The 19,972-nt window shown below is 39.7% G+C and overlaps 1 protein-coding gene across 2 annotated transcripts in view; it reads right to left on the bottom strand.

Moving 5' to 3' along the window:
- The window catches only part of Pak5 (p21 (RAC1) activated kinase 5), a 248,319-nt gene that overhangs the window by 29,146 nt on the left and 199,201 nt on the right, over window positions 1–19,972 (bottom strand). For both annotated transcript variants that reach the window (XM_050134486.1, XM_050134485.1), the window contains exon 4: window positions 2,438–3,223. In XM_050134486.1, coding sequence (XP_049990443.1) covers window positions 2,438–3,223 — 786 coding nt within the window. The remainder of the gene's footprint in view (window positions 1–2,437; window positions 3,224–19,972) is intronic.

The raw sequence follows: 19,972 nt of genomic DNA, 5'->3' as shown, positions 1-19,972 counted from the left end.
ATTTTTCCTGATTCACAATTGCTGATACACTGTTTTGGCTTTAGAAAAGCTGGAATTCAGTGCAGAAGGTCTGTTTTGGAAATCTGCAGGAATGAAGCAAATACCCATTTTTGGCTCTGCCTCTTACTTCTCTTCCTCTTAGTTTAAAGTTCTGGAGAGCCCTGCAATTCATCATGGATTTTATTTGAAAATTCAGTTGAACCCCCAAAATAACATAGGCCTGCATAATGGGAAAGAATTAGAGTGGGAGAAATGATAGGCTTGAGCCTAGACCTCGTGTGTAAACAACAAATTGAAGTTTTATGTGTGGTATGTGACTCTCTATACCACAGGACTCTCTTCTGGGAAATGAGTGGACAAGGTTTCCTCCTGTTGATGCTAAATCCCCAAATCACTAGGGATGAGTGAAGTAGATGAGACAGGACCTGAGCCAAACTGCAGAGCCCATCTCCCTTCTAGTGAGGGCGGGATTTATCTCTAGCCAATTTGTTTTGAATCATGCATGAAAAGATGGGTCCAGAGATGCCAAGCCAACATGTCAATTTTCAAGAGAAGCTTTCAGTCTCATAATTTGAGACTTATAAGTAAAAAAGGACGAACTATGTTAATGGGCCAACCATGGCCCCAGGGCTGATAGGTGCTATGTTTCAGCAGCGTTTTCTCAAAGACTATGACCCATTTCTTTCCAGAGACTAAGACCCAGCTCTTTCTCGTTTGTTCAGCTGTACCACAAAAACACAAATTGACTTGGTAGTGCTGGGGACCGAATCTAGGGCCCTGCCTGGGTATTCATGCACTCTACTACTCAGCCACATCTCAGCTCTTCATTTTGAGATGGTCACTAGGCCTTAAAACTTATTCTGTTGCCCAGGTTGGTCTTGAACTCGTGATCTTTCTGCTACACCTTACTGAGTACTGAGATTATAGGTGTGTACTCCATGCCCAGAACATTCTTTAACTGAATTCTGAGCATGTGACCTGACTTTTCTTATGTCACATAATGATTTTCTTATCTTTATTCTAGAACTATGAGGCGGCTCCCTATGCATGGTACTCAGAGAAAGCAATCTGTGTTGGAACTGGGCTAACTATGTCAAGTATCAGGCTACATATACAGGTGCTATGTGGGTTTGGCTGTTGGCTATTAGCTAGTAAGACCTAGGTCCAGCAATTGCTATGGGAAGAAGGAAGCAAAAGTATTTATGATACCCTAACCATGGTTGTTCAAATACATTTAACATAATGAGATTTAAAAAAATGTTCATTTAAATTCTCAATGGAGGTATCTACTCCATGCCTTCTTTTCTTAGGATTCACTTCTAATTTCTTATCTTGGGAACTAAAATAGCAGATCCTTTGTTTCTTCTAAGATGGAGCTTAAGTCACTTTCTGTTTACCCAAATAACTTCTCTTTAACATCTTAGATAATATAAAGGAAGCTGAGTGCAATTGATAAAGCAGAGGGCTGCAGGCAAGCTGGCCCAGCAGGAATGCTTATGTTAATAGCTGCTGAGGAGAAAGCATTGGTACAGATGTGGGTGATGTTCCTGCTAGTCCTCATGTCCCACTCAGACTGGCTGGGGACTCAAGGGGATCCACAATCCATCCTCAAATCCTTTTCTGCTTCCGTTGTTCAGGCGAGGTACCAAGTGATTTGTTTGCTACCATGGACAAATCTAGCACTTGTACACTTCCTGGGCTATTGCGAAATGTCTCACATACTCATGGACATGGTGTGATTTTTAACCAGGGATAGGTACTCATACCACAGTCTTCTCCAAAGTGTGGGACATGGTGAACATGTCACTTTTCAAAGCAAATTTATACCATCCTTATTTAAAAGAGTGTACTTTGGGGGCACGGGATGATGCATAGGCACTGATGGAGCGCCTGCCTAGCACACACAGGACTCTATGACTGACTCCTAGCAGTATGAAAAAAATTCGTAAAAGTCCAGGAATTAGATGCTATCTGTTACTGAAAATATTCGTACAAAAAGTGTTATTAACAACTCAAAAAATGAATAAAAGAACACACTCATATGAAAGGCTACCCCTTGAACTGAGTGTCTCTTTTTCAAGAATTGGGAATATTATTCCATTCCCTGTAATGACTTACAAGTGTTTACCCTCAACACAGAACTTAGTAAATGTGGTCAGACTGCATTTATTGTTAGTAAATTGGAAAGTTGTTCAATTAAACACAAATTTCCATGTGTTTTAGTCAGAAATCTTGTAGTAGATCTCAAAAGATAAAATTTGATTATAATGATATATGGGCCTTGTTGTAAAGCCTTTGATTATGGGACTCATGGGAAAATAAGGTAGGCTTTGGATAATGATTCTCACTGCAAAAGCAGAAAGCTCCCAAGACTCTGGCCGCCTAGAACCTTATCGGCAGGGCCAGTCACTCGCGGAGAAGAGGCAGTAGACCTTACCTTTGGAATGCACATTGTGGGCTCGGACAGGCGAGGGTAGGTGTAGGAGTTGTACGAGTGTCCTTGAGAATGAGTTTTAAATGCACTTGCTCCAAACGGCATCATGGGTTCCTGAAGCCCTGAGCCTGACTTGGACCTCTGCCGCATGGCCGGCTGAGGGCTTGTCTGATGCAGGTATGACGACTTTGGCCTTCTGTCATACTCATCAAAGCTGGGTCCCCAGTCACTTTCACTGTAAGCCAGACTCTCCTTGGAGCACCTGCTGGTCCCTGCAGTTCTAGAAGGCGTCAGTTGGAATGAATAATCCAGAGGAGAGCTACTGGAGGCTCGCTGATAACCCCACTTGAGGTCACCGTATTCACTTGGTTTGCTCAGGGAGTCCAAGTGTGTGTGGTAGTCGACAGGGAACCTGGCAAGGTCAGCTTTCAAAGGCTTCATCTCAGGGTAGTAGGCATCTCCGTGTTTCATCTTCATGACGTGCCCATTTTGCTTTGCTGCATGGCTGCCTTTGTAGTACAGATCCAGGTCGTCTCCGTAGAGACTCCTCTCTCTGTACTTTTCCATTGTATAGTCCGCAGTAGTATCCGATTCACTGGAATATTGTGAGAAGGTGATGAAGCCATTTTCTTCCGAGTGGCCTTGAACACGGCCAGCGGCTCCTTGATCAGGGGTGGGTGGGCTTTCTTTCCTTAGGGAATTGGAGCGAGTCACAGAGATGTTGTCGAAATCCTCTAGCAGGCCATTAATAGAGGTTTCCTTGCAGGATTTATTTCCTCTGACGATTGTCTAGGAATAACAGGAAGAATGTTGTTAAGAAAATGTCTCTGGTTTTATAACTGCTGGAGGATGGTTGCGTCTACTTCACCCACTTTAAACCACGAAAGAAAACATGAGAGGAACATTTTAGTTAAAAAAAAAAAAGTAAAGAAGCAATTGTTGACTGACTTCACTGGAAAAATTATCAAATATTCAACTGTAATATGGGCTTGCAAATTTATACCTAGCTATTGCATTAGACCATATTGTTTTGCAGATAAAAAAATAAACATGCACCTCCTTTTAAAATTACTTTTAATTTAAACTTTGATAATTTCATAGCTATGCACTGTAAATATACTCACCCTGCCTCCCTCTCTTGTTTCCTCCCTCTCCTACAGGCCCTTCTCCCTCACAAGCAGCCCTTCACCTCTTGATGTCTTATGTTTGTGCATGTTGCCATAGCTGCTATGTATTCACTGTTGGGCTGGCCATGTCATTTCCAGAAGGCAGCATTCCACAGCACCCCTCCTTATCCTCCAGCCCTTACAATTGCTCCACTTTATTTTCTGTGAGGTTTCCTGGGTCTTAGAGTGGGCGATGTAGATGGCCTGTTTAGGGCTGAGCAATCAACAGTCATATATTCCCAGCAGTTTGATCAGCATGACTCTGTATTAACCACTGCCTACCGCAGAAGTCTCTCTGATATAAACACTTGTCTAAGGGTGTAAATACAAGCAGTTAGAAAGCAGTTTGGAGACATATATATCTATACTCACATATAGATATATATGTGTATATATATATGCATATAATATTTGTAGTAATTTCCACCTGAGGGCCTGTGTAAACCTTTACCTTCTAACAATGAACTGATGGATATAAATTTTAACAGTCTGGAACATTTGGTTATAAAAAGCATGTTTGTTATTTTAAAATCCACTATTCCGATGATTTATAAAACCAATAAGCATCATCACTTGAATATGAACACAGGTATAAAATTATGACTGATGTTATATGACTTTTATGGAAGATTCTGGAAGACTCTGAAACTGTGGTTATTGGTTATGGAGCAGCATGGGGACTAATTATGTGGTTTAGTTGGCCATCCAAGGTGATATTGTTACACGTTAAACTACAGTCCTTGCAGTGGCCACACCTGGGTGCTACCATCTTTGAATCTGTGGTTTTGTTTGGTAATAATGTGAGCGTGTCTGGCTCTTGGTGACAGACTGTTCCCTTTAATAAACCTAAATAACAGCAGAATACAAGGAACAGAAAGAAACAGCAAGCCACTTACAAAGCCAGTCATCTGTGTCTTGGCTTGTCACTACACGGTTTGCAGTGAAATATATGGGGGTGGATAAGAGAACAAAGAATAAAGGGTGGCTATCAAGATTTTAAGAGGAAAAAACACTTTTGAGCAAGTAGCAAGGAGCTCAAAATCATCATGGTTAGTACACCGGGAAAGCTCATGGTGTAGGAAGCAGACCAAACTGTCCCAGAGTTTGGGAGGCACAGACTAGTACCTCAAACTTCATGCTGAAAGACAAGGCTCTGTTTTAGATTTTTTTCTACCCAACCGTCTTAGATAAAATTCTTTTTATTTATGCTCTTTTAAATAAACTTATTTTAGAATAGTTTAGCAGTGACATTTCAGAGATTGGGTAGAATATTCCTAACTACCCCCAACACAGTGTTTCATGTATTAACAGCCTGCATTATAATTAGTGAAATGCCACCTTTATCAGTTTTTCCCTAGGGCTCTGGAGACTTACCCATGAGAAGTAAGTATTTATTGATTATGTCTCCCGAGTCTCTTTGACAGTTTCTGAGACTTTCCTTGTTGCTAATGACCTTGGCAGTTTTGAGGAGCATGAACAGGTATTTCCAGAATGTCCTTCAGTTGGATTTGTTTGATATTTTCCGTATGCTTAACTTGTGTAATAAGTTTTGGAGAGGAAGGCTGTAAAGTACCAGTTTCATCATCTGCCATTTGGGGCGCACTGTCAGCGTGGTTTAGTACTGATAATGTTACCTTGGTCACTTAGGTGACGTTGTATTTGCCAGGTGTCTAACATCTACTTTACAATTCCCTCCTTCCCTCCACTAGCAAGACACAAAGCCCACCATAGCAGAGGGGTGGCAGGATTGGTGAAGCTCCGTGTCTTTGTATAAGGCATATCTGTATAATGCATTTGGAGTTCTGCGTAGGAGGCTTATGTATTGCCCACATTTCTCTCTCTCTCTCTCTCTCTCTCTCTCTCTCTCTCTCTCTCTCTCTCTCTCTCTCTCATTTATCTGTCTGTCTATCCAGCCATCTTCTATCTATCTATCTATCTATCTATCTATCTACCTACCTACCTATCATCTATCTATCTATCTATCTATCTATCATCTATCTATCTATCTATTGTCTGTCTATCTATCTATCTATCTATCTATCTATCTATCTATCGTCTATCTATCGTCTATTTATCTATCATCTATCTATCTATCTATCTATCTATCTATCTATCTATCTATCTATCTATCTATCTATCTATCTATCTATCTATCTCTGTTTATGTTATGATTTAGTTCTGTGCCATTTGTTTTTTCACTCAAACACTGCTTTCTAGGCACGGACATATGTACATTACCTCCTTGAAGCCCCAGCAGTTGTGGTTACCCACTTGAGACCCTAGCACTGGGCCTACTTATGGAAGACTTGGAGTGCTGTACCCAAGACAGCACAGGAGGCCTTGGCCCCATCCCTGAAGATAGGCAGCTAACTGTTGCTGGGGTGAGGAAAGTCTTTGACTGCCTACATTTGCCCCTTACTTGCATGTACACCTTCACTATAAGTAACCCTGTTAGACTAATTGATTTGCCAGCCTAGATGTGGATGGAATGGTCTCCTTGATTTATAGTTGGTGCACTATCTGGACAGATGTTTATTTACACCTCTCTATGCAAAGTTATATCACACTAAAATGTGTAATTTTTTGCTTTTTATTGTAAAACTTGGACTTGCACTTCTAAACTATGTGATATCAGAAAAATTGCTTAATCTTTTGTGGGCCTGGCTTCTTAACCTATGACATAGTAAGAATCAATACTTTTAGGATTAAGATAGCAATTTATTTATATTTAATAATATGTATAAGTTGGTTGGCATGATTCTTGGCATAGAAAGTACTAGTTAAGTACTTGTAAATTAACTATTTCCTCAGTAAAATTTTAAGTTAAGCTGAAAATTTGGGAAAGAAGTTACAGACAATAGAAATTTAGCTGCAGCTGCATATATGGGATATAAGTAGAAAATAAAACTACTAATAACTTAAGATACAAACCCTAAATTTCTTAAATCTAAAGGGAAGATTAATTTCAAATTAACTATAATTGCTACATAAAACAAGTGCTCTTTATTAGAACAAAAAATCATGATCAGCATTCTACTGATCTCCTTCTTGAAACTGTATGTATAAATCAGAAAATTAGCACAATTAGACTTTAAAGATTTAAACAGAAAGATCGCCATGAAAATGAAAGGCTAGGAGAAATACAGCAAACACCGACAGAGGCCTTTCCTCAGGGGGAGGATTCAGGCTCGGGCTTTCTCAGACAGAAATGTTTACACAAGTGCTGGGAAAGAAGATTTAGATGTAATAGACTTGGAGAGACCCCGAGAAGCTGAAATACTCAGAAGGTCAGACAGGTGGCATGGTTGTTGCCTTGTAGTTCACACTGAGCACAAAACACAATTACATAATGTTCTAGATTCTAGAGTTCCTGGACTCAGGAAAAATGAAAATACAGATGGTCTGCTTTTCAGTCTAATAGAATCCAGCATTTTGTAAACACAGACACAGACATACACTGTTCTTTTTATACGTGTGTGTGTGTGTGTGTGTGTTACGGTTGGCTTGGGGAGCTGTACTGTTCAACACTTTACCATCCATTATGAAGCTGAAACACATTTTGTGCTTTAGCAAACGATGATATTAAAAACTTAGACTTTCCCAGTCGGGTCAGCTTGCTGTCCCAGCTCTGCTCGCTTTCTTAGCATCAGAGTCTTGCTATGCAGCTGTAATAATCCATAGTGTTACAGATTAGTAAAACCTAGGAACAACCCAAGTGAACGTGTTGTTGTTGATACTTGAAAGGAAAAAAAAAATTGATTTAGTCATGGGAAGAACACAGATTATAGCAAGTGAAAAAAAAGCAAGAAAAGTAAAGCATGCTCTAAGTAGGGGATTTTCTTATCTTGGATTTTTTTTTCAGAATTTAAAAACAATTTTGACTAAATATGCAAATCACTCCAACCAGAAACACATGGTGTTTTGTTTCAGTTGAACTCCTAATTTATTGTTAATAAGCAGGAGTGTAAATGTTGGTTTCAAATAACTTTCCAGCGCACACACGCACACACATGCACACACGCACAAATAGAACAACAAAAGCCTTTTTGATCAGTACATCCAGTGAAATGAGAATGCAAACCATATTACTTTTGCTGACTGGCATTTCCTTATAGAATCATAACCATCAAGGCAACAATACAAACACAGAGAATTGTCCAATGTGACTTAAACAGGCATCACAGAGGAACTGTTATTTATTATACTCAGCATCTGATGTTTATTTTAAGAGAGATTTGTGTAATTTCAGGGAGATCAATAATACAATAACTACAAGAGTATCAGTAGCTCTTATGCTGCGGAACGTCCAAGCATTAAAAATCAATGCAAGGCAATCTATTTGCATCCGAAGCTGGAGTTCTCATTGTCTTTCCGCTGTAACCTGGACTGGCTGGCATCTGTTCTGGCTCCTGGTGACAGCGGCCATATTTCATGGTGCTGCTTGTGCAGGCTGGCGGCTGGTGATAAGCGCTAATGGATCTGTCCAGGGGAACAGCTGTCTCCCCCTTTTCCCGGGGAACTGATGAAAAAGGGCCTCTGTTCTCACTGTCTGTATTACCCTTGACAATAATGAAGTGTGTAATTAACGGCCTTGCCCTAATAAGACCTTACATTTCCTTTTTAAAAACAGCGTCTCCTGTGCACCTCGAGAATGTGCTTTATATTGTCACTAAATATTTCTCAAGAGGCCAGAGAGCAAAAATTCCTGTGATTTAAGAAATAAAAACTAAGGTACTTTAAGGAAGTATCTACCTTCAAACTCTCTACCTGAGCTCTGATCCTATATGTGGATCATCAGTTTGCCTGCCAGTCAAGTGGCTGGAAACATGTGGGTCCACAGTCAGAACAAAACCAGACAGACTTAACAGCTGTACCCTCCCAGAAAGATGTGAATTCTCTGTTGGATGTTGAAGTATCACGTCTATTTTCTACATTTTCCCACTGGACTTATGGAGCTGGGTCAATTCGATGAGACTTGAACATTATATTATTCCTGAAAAATATGACAGTTTGGGTAGATCATCTCAGAGTGGAGGTAGTGAGAAGATTTCTAGCCAAAAGCTAACAACCCCCCCCACCCCAAAAAAACAAAACCCAAACCTTGTCACTACTTGAGGAGGATTGGAAGGTGTGGCTTTCTTGGTAGAAGTGTGTAACTGGGGCTGGGCTTTGGATTTCAAAAATCTCAAGCCAGGCCCAGTGTCTCTCTCTTCTTGCTTCCTGTGGATCTGGATGTAGAACTCTCAGTTCCTTTTTCAGTACCATGTCACCATGTCATGCATGCCTGTGTACCATCATGCTTCCTGCCCTTCCTGCCTTGATGACAAGGGACTAAACAACTGAAACTGTAAGCCAGCCCCAAATAAAAGCTTTCCTTAAGAAGAGCTGCTGTGTCCATGGTGTCTCTGCACAGCAATAGGACACGGACTAAGATAGCAACCGAGATCACAAACACTGGGAAGCATAGCAGAGAATTGAGAACCAACTCGAGCATGGAATGTTATGGTGGCTGACTGTGGTCATCATGGTTTCACTCTATGGAATTGTAAGGACTGCTTCAGAATGGACCATTTTGAATGAAGATGGGTGCACAGATCTATCTGCGCCTCTATCCTGACTTAGAATGGAAGAAGCCATTGAGTCCCCACGTGGGAAAGCAGGGGCAGTAGATTAACCGAAGTGAGCAGGTTATTTCAGAATAACAGGAGTAAAAAGACATACGACGGGCTATACATGATCTAACGGAGCTTCTAGTTATTAACATGGGCTAAACACTTACTGTATATGAGATGATTAGTGATGGTTTTCCCCATGTTCAATTTTTACAATTGGAATTGGAGATATAGGGCATTATTTCTTCTTCGTATGAAGGAGAGACATACTCAGACAGGCCAAGCTTGTCCAATGTCACTCAGTTGTTAGGTTAAAAAATTTGAAATCAAGGCCCATTTTTATATATTATAAAGTCTGTCTTTCAATACAATATAAAAAGCGCATTATAGCACCTTCCATGTAAACCCCAATGGTTGGACAGACAGTAACAGCTGACACAGGTGACCTCCCCACCCATCGGGTGTGTGGTGCGATACAAGGAATGTGAGTGTGAGCTGCAGAAACATAACACTCAATGCTTTGTAAGCAAAATGCTTTAGGGAAAAGATACCTCCAATTCAGACTTTGTAGGACATGGGAAGAGCTAAATCAGCTATCTTGAAAATAATTTGCCCTCTTTTTTTTTCCATCTGAGACAAAAGAAATACCTTGTTCCACCACATTTACTCAGTTGTAACATTTGAAAAGTTAATAGCAACATGGGCAGTATTCACCTGTGTTATCATCCTATATCCAAAAACGAGCAATTGAGTAAACAATGAGTGAATGACTGTTAATCTGTAATCTTGAAGGCCAAAACTCTTTGCTTTCTCTTAAAGACTACAAGACACAGCACATTCATTTTAAATTCAGTCAACGAAATGTTACCTTTGAGTGTGTGACACTTTAATTCCTGTTATTTTTTTTTCTACCAATCTGGATTTTTAAAACATCTTCACAAATGTGAGAATTATCTCTTGTAGGCACACTAAGTGGTAAGAAATAACCCTGCTCATGCGCATTCCTGAAGTCAGGACCTCTTCTCAGACATCTACATCTCTATTGGTAGTAGCAGGCCACTCGTTTCTAAGGCTCTCTGTCTGATTCCAACGTGCAGCCAAACTTGTGGCCATGCTTCTGGTGTTTCTCTTCCTACCACTTAAAGTGAAATGTTGAAACAGCAGCATCAGCAACACCCAGAAGTGTGAGAAATGCAGAATCTTAGGCTACCAGGGCCTTCAGGGCCTCTATTTGCATTTAATAAACATGTTGCATAACTCCTACCTATGCTGAAGTCAGCGCTCTGTGACTTCGTGCCCTTGGTTTACTCCTTATTCCCTTTCCCACCGCAAGCTATTTCTGAAAATCAATGAATCCTTTCTGTGTGGAATATATATAATTGATCAATATACACAAATTTAAAGATGAACACACACCCATTCTCCTTTTCTCTCTTAAACAAAAAGAAACAGTAATACATAATAAAATATGGAAAATGACTGACTTGCAGAATAAAGCACACTTCTCTGATGCTTATTATGTTTCTGGATGTGTTGTAGGGCAATAATGGAGCATATTTATATTTATCCTATGATTTTGTTCATACATCTCAGAAAGCAAGCTCAAGCCCAACATGCTGGAGTCCATAGCATTTACCTGATCACCCTTGTCAGCTGCCCCATTCTTTCACAGTAACAAAACGGCAGAAACCCATGTAGAAACATGGAGACGAATTCACTTCTTTTTTTTTCTGAGTTACCTTGTCACGTTTAAGAAGAGGCTTAACAAGTTCACTTCCTCAAGCAATATCTTAGACAAACCTGGGTCCCACATAGCACACACGCCCCAGAAGAGACTCAGACAATATAATCTCTCCTTCCACAAATGCACCGCAACAGCTGTGCTTTGCTATTATGACTACACAGCTAAAAAAGACACCGAGAAACATGAGATGAAGTGTTGCTTTTGTCCTAGGAATGTTTGTGAGGCTATGGTTCACGGGCCATGCAAGGCCCACAGAAATAAACACCATTGACAATGAGAAAGCTCCCCTTGCCTGAAGGAAATGCTGCTCTTCTGGTTTTTCATTCGAGTCCAAATAATCTGAGCACCACTCACCAGGACTCCGAAGAGCCTTTGAATACACAGCTTAGCCACAGTGTTTAGGTAAAAGGCTACTGTGTCCATTTGTCTTTCTAAAACTTACACTCTTTGTTATAATTTAGTTATAATTTGCCACAATTTTATGTTGTAGGATTTCATTGTGCAGTGATGTCAATGATTTAAGTAACTCTGTTATTTTTCTTTCTTTTTTATTTTTTCCATACTGGGCATTGAACCTAGGATCTTATAAACGTTAGGTAAGTGGTATACCATTAAGCCACATCTACAGCTCCAGAAACTGAAAACTTTCCTTTCCATTACAAATTCTATTACTGACTCTCTATCTTTTTTTAGAAAACACATTTAAAGGCCGAGTGATGGTGGTACACGCCTTTTTCCCAGTACTTGGGAGGCAGAGGTAGGCAGATTTTTGTGAGTTTGAGACCAGCCTGGTCTACAAGTGAGTTCCAGGACAGTCAGAGCTATTACACAAGGAACCCTGTCTAGAAAAATCAAAACCAACCAAACAAACAAAAAAGCAAAACCCAAATAAACGAAAATAAAACAAAAGCCAAAAATCCACATTTAGAAAGTGTCAGTACTTCCTATATCCCTCACCCTGGTTTTCACGCTGGGTATCGGCATAAGCTCTTCAGCTAGTCTCTGAAGGTTGTTCAGTCATAAAGAGAATGCTCGCCCATACCCTAAAAGCAAAACCTGATAAAAGGCCGTCACTATCTTTAGTACCTTAGAAACAAATTGCAGAGACGTGGTGGCTTTGGGCACTTACAAGTCTTTATGCCCAGAAGTACCCCAAAAGCAGCTTTAAAAGGATCGCTCGGGGAACCCCAGGCAGTGGCAGTTTTAAGCCTGTCTCAGGTGATTTCAATTAGCAGCCAAAGCCAAGGTTGAAAACCAGGTTTCCCATGTAGTGCCCATTAAAGTCTGCTCTGCACACAAAGCCCTTGGCATCTTGTAGCACACAGACTTCTCTTGAGCAGGTCTGGTGTGGGACATGGGACTCTGGACTTCTAACAAGCTCTCAGGCCAGGCTGGGGATGCTGCTATGCCCAGCAAACTCAGAGTTGAAAGGTACTTCAGAACAGAGAACGGTTATGTGATGTCAAGGTTGAGGCTACAGAACGCAAAGAAAATGAGGTCATTCTGCAGAGTTCAGTCATCTGGGTTCTATGCCAACTCTGTTATCAGCAACAAAGCAGCCTTCAGGTAAATGACCTTGCTGAGTCTATGGATGTTGTCTGTAAGGGGCCTGTCTTGCTTTCTTCTACCTCTAGCGTTCTGTTGTTTTGAGAGCTCTTGTTGTGTCTTGGCTTCCCTAAGTAGGTACCATTCCTAAAAAGGGCTGACTTGACGTTAGCTGTATTAATTGAAAAACAATCTTACAAGTGCTAAACTACTAAAGATAGAAGTATATGCAGTAACTGGGGTTTGAGTCTACTCACTGTCTAGCATGTTTAAGCATCTAGAAAGTGTGCTTACCCTTAATGTGAACAACTCTGACCTTAGGCAGATAAGCCTACACTGCCACAAGCCATTTAGCATCCTGGCTCATTCTCAACAGCACCGAGCTGTGGTAGGGTGGTGCAAAGGTGGACTCACTTTCCCTCTCCTATCTACTCACACACCCTTTGCAATAAGACTTGGAAGTGCCTGCCCTCAGGGCATGGAAGCTGCCTTCCTGTCTTGTTGTCTGTGAGCTTAGTCACGTGACTTGTTCTCACCATAAGAACCAGAAGAAGTGAGACCACACCCAATTCAGCCTATGCTTCTAGACACTGTGCAGCTTAGAAGTCTGTCATCAGGATTAGTCTGGCAACAAATGAAAAACACTTGGACCAGAAACTTGTACAGGTTGAGGCTACCCTAAAGCAGGTTGTGTCAAGGACCTGCCTCATCGGCTGAGAGATGAACGTAGACCAAATTGCCGACCTGCAATATTGTGAAGAGTCAAAGATAATCATTGCTTTATACTCATGTTTTTTTTTCTAATGTGCAAGATCTAAGTGTGGAATCCTTGCACTGTGTATGCATATTCTCATCTGTGTAATATGGATGTCTGTAGGTTTGTGCATGGTGCCTGTGCGTATGTTGTATGTGGAGGCCAAGGTTGATTTGTGTGTCTTCTTTAATCCCTTTAATCTTAGCTATCGAGGCAAGCTCTCTCATTTGAATTCAGAACTTGCTGATGCTGCTAATCTATTTCCCTGCTTTCTCTGGGAACCCACTAACTGCCTCCTGGCTACTGAGATCACAAGTAGGCAGGCTGCCACATACTCTTGTGGGTGATGGAGTCATGAACTCTGGTCCTCACACTTGCACACTTTGCCCACCAAGACACTTGTCCAATCCCTAAACTCCTCTTTTAAATTGTGGCAAAAATACACATAACAAAAACTTACCATTTAAGCATATAATCTACTATCAATAAGTACACTCAAAGTGTCGTAAAACCCCTTTATTTTATTACCCCAAATCTAAAACTCCAGACATATTAAAAACTAACTTTATTGTCCTCAGCCTCCTGTTGACCTCTAATGTATTTTCTGTCTGAATTAATTTTCCTGTTCTGGCATCAATCGAAAGTAGACTTGTGCCACAGTGGTCTTTGCCTTTTATTCAGTACAATGCCTGTAGCAAACATACGTGCTTTAGTATGCACAACATTTTTATTCCCTTTAAAAAGAAGTAGTCTCTTCTATAAGCACCGTATTTTGGTTATGCATTCATCTATGATGGACGTTTGTCCCTAGTGTTTGGCTATTGTGAATGTCGTTGTGATGAGCATGGCATAGGAGACTCTGTTCAGGTTGGTGGCTTCGATCTTTTGGTTACAGATGTAATGGCAGAGTTGATGGATCATATGGTAACAATTCTATGTTTAAACTTTCAAGAAACCTCTGAACTGTTTTCCATAGATGCGCCCATTTGATATTTGATATTTCTATTAGTGATCTGTGAGAATTCTAATGTCTCCACATCTTTGTCAGGAGTAGTTTGACCACATATAAGTAGACTCCACAGTGTTTTTGTTTTTGTTTTTTTTTTTTTTTTGTGTGTGTGTGTGTGGTTACAATTTGGTGTTGTAGCTTTTTTGGGGGGAGGAAGAATGGTTTTATTTTTTCTTGGTTTTGTTGCTGTACTAGGTTTTTGTTTGCTTTGTGAGAAAGAACTTAAAGTTGGGTGGTAAGAAGGGGGAGTAAATCAGGAAGAACTGGGGGAGGAGAAGAATATAATCAAAATATATTTAAATTTGAAATTTCTTTAAATAATAAAAACATAATAATAGAAATGTTTAAAAATCTGAGATACTCATTTTTCTATTTTTTAAAAAGTCATTCTAATGGTAGCATGGTGTGTGTGTGTGTGTGTGTGTGTGTGTGCGTGCGTGCTGAGGATCAAACTCTTCATAGTAGTTACGTGATGCATCACTGGCCAGCATCCTCAGTTTCTTTCCAAGGCGTTGCTTTGCATTTCCTCACTGACGAGTTATGCTCAGCATTCTCCCTGTATTTGTTGGTTGTTTTTATATTTTCTTTGGGAAAATGTCTGTCCAAGTACTTTGCCTTTCTTTAAATTGGGTCACTTGTTTTCCTGATTCTTAGTTTAAATTTTTTTGATTTTCAAATATTATAAAGGATCTTTTACAATTGAGGCAGTGTCTTTCTCACCTTTTATTATTTTTTTTCTGGTGCTCATAATTTTGGTTTCACACCCAAGAGGTCACTGACAAACCCAATGTCATAAGTGTCCCTGTGTTTTTCTTCTAAGAGCTTCACAGTTGAGGCTCCTATGTTCAGGACGTTGATGGATTTGAGTTAATTTCTACTTATGGCATAAATTAAGGGTCTGTCTCCATCCTTTTGTATGTGGCTATCCAGCTTTCTCATCCTATTGAAGAGGCTGTTATTCTCAGTGAATAGTCTTGGCACCTTTGCCAGTTTATTTCTGGGACGATTCTATTCTGCAGGCTTCAGTATCTGTCCTTACATGAACATGAGACTATTTTGGTTTTTATTATGTGGTGTAGCAAACTTTGAGATTGAGAACTAGTAGTCCTTCAACTTCTTTCTTAATTTCAAGAGCATTTTTGGGGAGCTGGAGTGATGGATCCTTGGTTAAGAGCTCTGACTGTTTTAGCCAAGGACCTGGGTTTGATTCCTAACATTGACATGGCCGTTCACAATCACCTGTAGCTCCAGTTCCAGGGAAACTGATGCCCTCTTCTGGACTCTGCAGGTACCAGACACACTTTCTCTCTGTGTCCTTCTCTACTTTTTTCTTTCTTCCTTTTTTTTGCTCTTTCCATTCACTTTTCTCTTTCTTTCTTCTTAGCATAGATGAAATTTAGGACCTTATGGATACTAGTTAGGTTGTCTATCTCTGGGCCATAACCCAGCCAGGATTGTTTTTTTTTTAAATCATCACTAATATTTTCATAAGATTCCATTGAGTATGCAGGTAGTTTTAAATAGTTATATCCTCTTAATAATATTACATCTTTAAACCTGTGGAAATTAGATTTTTTTCCATTTATTCACTTATCTACATCTTCTTCATTTCTTTCAGCAGTTTTGAGTCGTGCTTTTAGTTCTTTAGTTTGAGAGTGTTTTGGTGTACATGGCTATATACGATAACAAATAATTGATCCACTATGTTCATTATTCCAGGTCACTGAATTATAGCTTACTAATTTCCCTCCTTGATATATATTCCCAGAATAGGGTTAAACTTTCTCATTTGCAGAACATGACATGGAAGCTGACCGTCTTCTGCCTTCCTACTTTCTAAAGTTTTCTACTGAAATGGACGAGCACTTTTGTTCTTTTGCCTCCTCTACTCATTTGTCTGTAGGTAACAGGGAGCCTGGTTTTTCTAAGGGGAAAGAAGAAGAGTCAGGATGCATGTGTAACTCAAGGGATGGTCTTTAATTTAATGGAGTGTTTGATTTCCTGTTTTCAGAGTCTGCAATTCTACTTACATGGCAAGGACCCATGACTCTTCTTTTAGACACCAAGACCCTCACTCTGACCTGATATGATGAGTGTGTAGAAATAAGTCATGTGTTGATAGGACAGGTCAATTCCAGTTCTGTAGAGCTCTCTCATATTTAGGCTACAGGGTTGAGGTGGAAACACATATTCTATAAAGCTTATTAACAAATGGGCTTCATAATAATAGATCTGACATCTGAATCTTCAACTGTCTTTCCCACAGTCTAAATACATAATCATTTACAAAGGCATTCATAATGCCTTTGCATTTATGTTCAAATAAAGTGACCAGAATTAGACCTGGAAGTGAGAAGAAACACCGCAAGAATTCCATAAATTCAAAAATTAGGGCTGGGGAGATACTTTTTGTGAAATGGAAGAGAAAATCATTTAGAAGATACCAAAGTTTCAAAATAAAAGCTTCTGTAAGGATGAACTTGTTCTTTACATGCAGCTATGTGTTATTGCCCATCTTCAATGTTTGATTTATTTAACACCTTTGTAGTAAGAGTAATGATAAATATCTATCATTACTCTTATGCCCCATTTTATGAATGAGGAAAAGGGAGGAACAATTGATGTCTGGGGTTTCACAACCTTATAGAAATAGAATAGATTGAAATAATATCATGATTTCATGCCATCTTGGTAATTGGACAGCAGGTAACACTGGGATGTTTCCTTGGAGATTGTTGAGGACATATTCCTGATCTTTTGACTGTGAGACTGGCCATTGAATTTGATGAACAGATAGTGTATGTGATTATGTGTGAGTCTAAGTTCTTGATTTTCTGCCATCTGCTCTGAGAAAAACCTGTCTTAGCAATGCTTGCTTATGCAAAACTTTTGGATCCATGTTGGTCCATGCATATTTTCAGAATCCAAACTCAATGTTGAATATATAGTCAACCCAAATTAATCTGAAGATGAAAGCAAAAGAATTCACTCAATTCCATAATCATAAGCAAGAAAAAGACTTGCTTGTTGAGGTTCTTCATCAGTTTAGAGTTGATAAATAAGGGTTTATTTATATTCTTTTACATGAAGCTATGTGGTTTTGCCAGGACCATTTGTCGAAAATGTTATCTTTTCTCTGATGTGTATTGTTGGCTTTTCTTTAAAAGACTGGCTATTTGTAGTTGGGTGGATATATGTCCAGGTCTTCAGTGTGTCTGATTTTTATTCCCATACCATGTTGTTTAATTACTATAGCTCTATAGTGCAACTTGAAACAAGGAATGGTAATACCTCTAGAAGTTATTTTATTATTCAGGATTGTTTTAGTTATCCTGTGGGTTTGTGTGTGTGTGTGTGTGTGTTTCCAAATGAAGCTGAAAATTGTCCTTTCAATTTCTGTAAAGAATTGTGTTACAATTACACTGGGGATTGTATTGAATCCATAGACTGCTTTTGGTAGGATGACTATTTTCACAATATTAATCCAATTAGATAGACCATGAGCCCAAGGGGAAAACCTACTACTATTATTCTGTTCCATGAATATACCAATAAAATGATTCCAGATGACATAGTGCTATACTCATACATCAGTGTATCTCTCAGTCTTTATCAGAGAAGCTTCTTGCAGTAGATGATAATTAACAGAGACTTACAATTAGACAATGTCTAGAAAGTGAGAGACATTGGAGTACTCAGCACTAAACGGATGTTTTTTTTCACATCCCTCTCAAGATTCAGGGATCTATACATATGAGGAGATGGAAAGAGTGTAAGAGATAGAGGTGGTGGATGACTCCAAGGAAACAATATTTTCCAGAAACAACACGACCGATGCTCATATGAACTGTGGAGACTGTGAAATCATGTGCAAGTCCTGGACAAGCTACAGCCAGACAAAATCCAAGTAGGGAGGGGGAAAAGTAGACATTAAGCCATGTTTTCAGCCAAGAGACTATTTACAATTCGTAGCTGGCAGAAGAAGGGAAAATCATTTTTATTCAATGACTAATCATAGAGATATCAGCCACATTCTTGGGCAGGGGGCATGCTCAGAAATGGTTGACCAACACAAATTATACTCCGTGTTGTGAGTGAGCTGTCTTGTCTTTTTTTTGAGAGATAGATAGATAGATAGATAGATAGATAGATAGATAGATAGATAGATAGACACACATACACACAGAGCTTGAAGTTGGGTGGATAGGAGTGGGAGGCAGATCTGTGACTAGTTAGGGGATGGGAAAGAATATGATTAAAATATATTATATGAAGTTCTCAAAATCAGAAAAAGGACATATCTATTGTTAAAGGCAGTAATATTTTTGGCTTTGTTTGCTGTGCAGCACTTTTCCGAACCATAGTTGACTAATACACCAAAGCAGGTAAAATTAAATAAAAATGTCTAAATGCAGGGTTTTGTTTCCACCTTCTCTGATAACACAACTTTGGCAGCAATGCTGTGAATTCAGGGGGATCAGTCTTCTTGTTATCAGGAGTGCAGCCAATATAAATGCCCAGCAGCCCTGATAGAAAGATAGAGCCTCTGGGTGTTCTGTCAGTCAGTTTCTGAGAATTGAAAGGTTCTGTTTTATAGCTCAGTCTATTTTTTTTTTATCATATCACACTGCAGGACTTTCCCATGCTAGATTGGCTAGGATGCTTGGCTTACATGCAACATCTGACAGAGCTGACATCTAAGACTGCTCCAAACCACTCAAACATGACCACAGCAGCTGAGCAAAATAAAGAAAGTGTTCTCTCTATCAATTCAAATTTTGTTTCTTTGTAGTGGGATATTTGACGTTTATTTAAAAAATTACCCATATTGTCTGAATACACATGGAAAAGAGCATCCGTTTGCAAAAGTATATATTTATTTGATTTGTTCTCTAAACATGTAACAACAAAACAAAAAACAATCAAACAAATGAAAAACAAACATATAATTAAAGAAACACACTCTGTCTTCACCACTCATGTATTTGAGTACCTGGTCCTCAATAATAGGTGGTAGATACAGGTGGTTTAATGGGAGAGCCAATATGACTTAGTTTTGCCTTTCATTTTCTCGTCACAGAACCTACAAAGCTACAAGGGACCACCATCCATCCACAGACACTGCAAGCTGGTGAGAGGAGTGACTTGGAAATCAGAGATGCTTCTAAGGAGAAAATGGTCAGGTGTCCTGTACACCCCCCTTTCAGTGACCCTTTGTGTGGGCTTCTCTGTAGGTGGGTCTGCCAGTGAGAAATGCAACTGCAGTTGGCATCTGCTTGTAAATGCTTCTACGGGGAGGGAGTACATGTCACAGAAGTAGACTTTATGTGGCTGGACGAAAGCAGCCACTCATTTTTTCCCTCTCTATTAACTCCTCTGCCTTTTCCCTCTGACGTCTGTGAAGCCCTACACTCAGTCCACTTCATTTCCTCCAGGATTCAAGTTTTGCCCTACTCGAACCAGAGGATCAGTACCTCTTAGTGCACGAAATGAAGGTCCCTTTCTCTCCACAACTAATCTCCAACTCAGACAACTTCTGCCCCACGAGAAAAATCCAGCACTATCTTTACATCGTTGTTGACTAGCTAATGTGCTCATCGTGTGTATTGTTCAAATGAAAACATATGGATTGGTACTCTAACCTAGATCTTTCTGTAACTATGGCTTGTGTTTCCAAGCTATTTCCCTAGATTTCCAGATAACACTGT

The sequence above is a fragment of the Alexandromys fortis genome, unplaced genomic scaffold (assembly GCF_014885135.2).
Source record: "Alexandromys fortis isolate MF-2015 unplaced genomic scaffold, M_Fortis_MF-2015_v1.1 scaffold_6, whole genome shotgun sequence".
Taxonomy (NCBI): domain Eukaryota; kingdom Metazoa; phylum Chordata; class Mammalia; order Rodentia; family Cricetidae; genus Alexandromys; species Alexandromys fortis.
The sequence above is the reverse complement of the archived record's forward strand: the minus strand, read 5'-3'. Positions and strand labels throughout refer to the sequence as shown.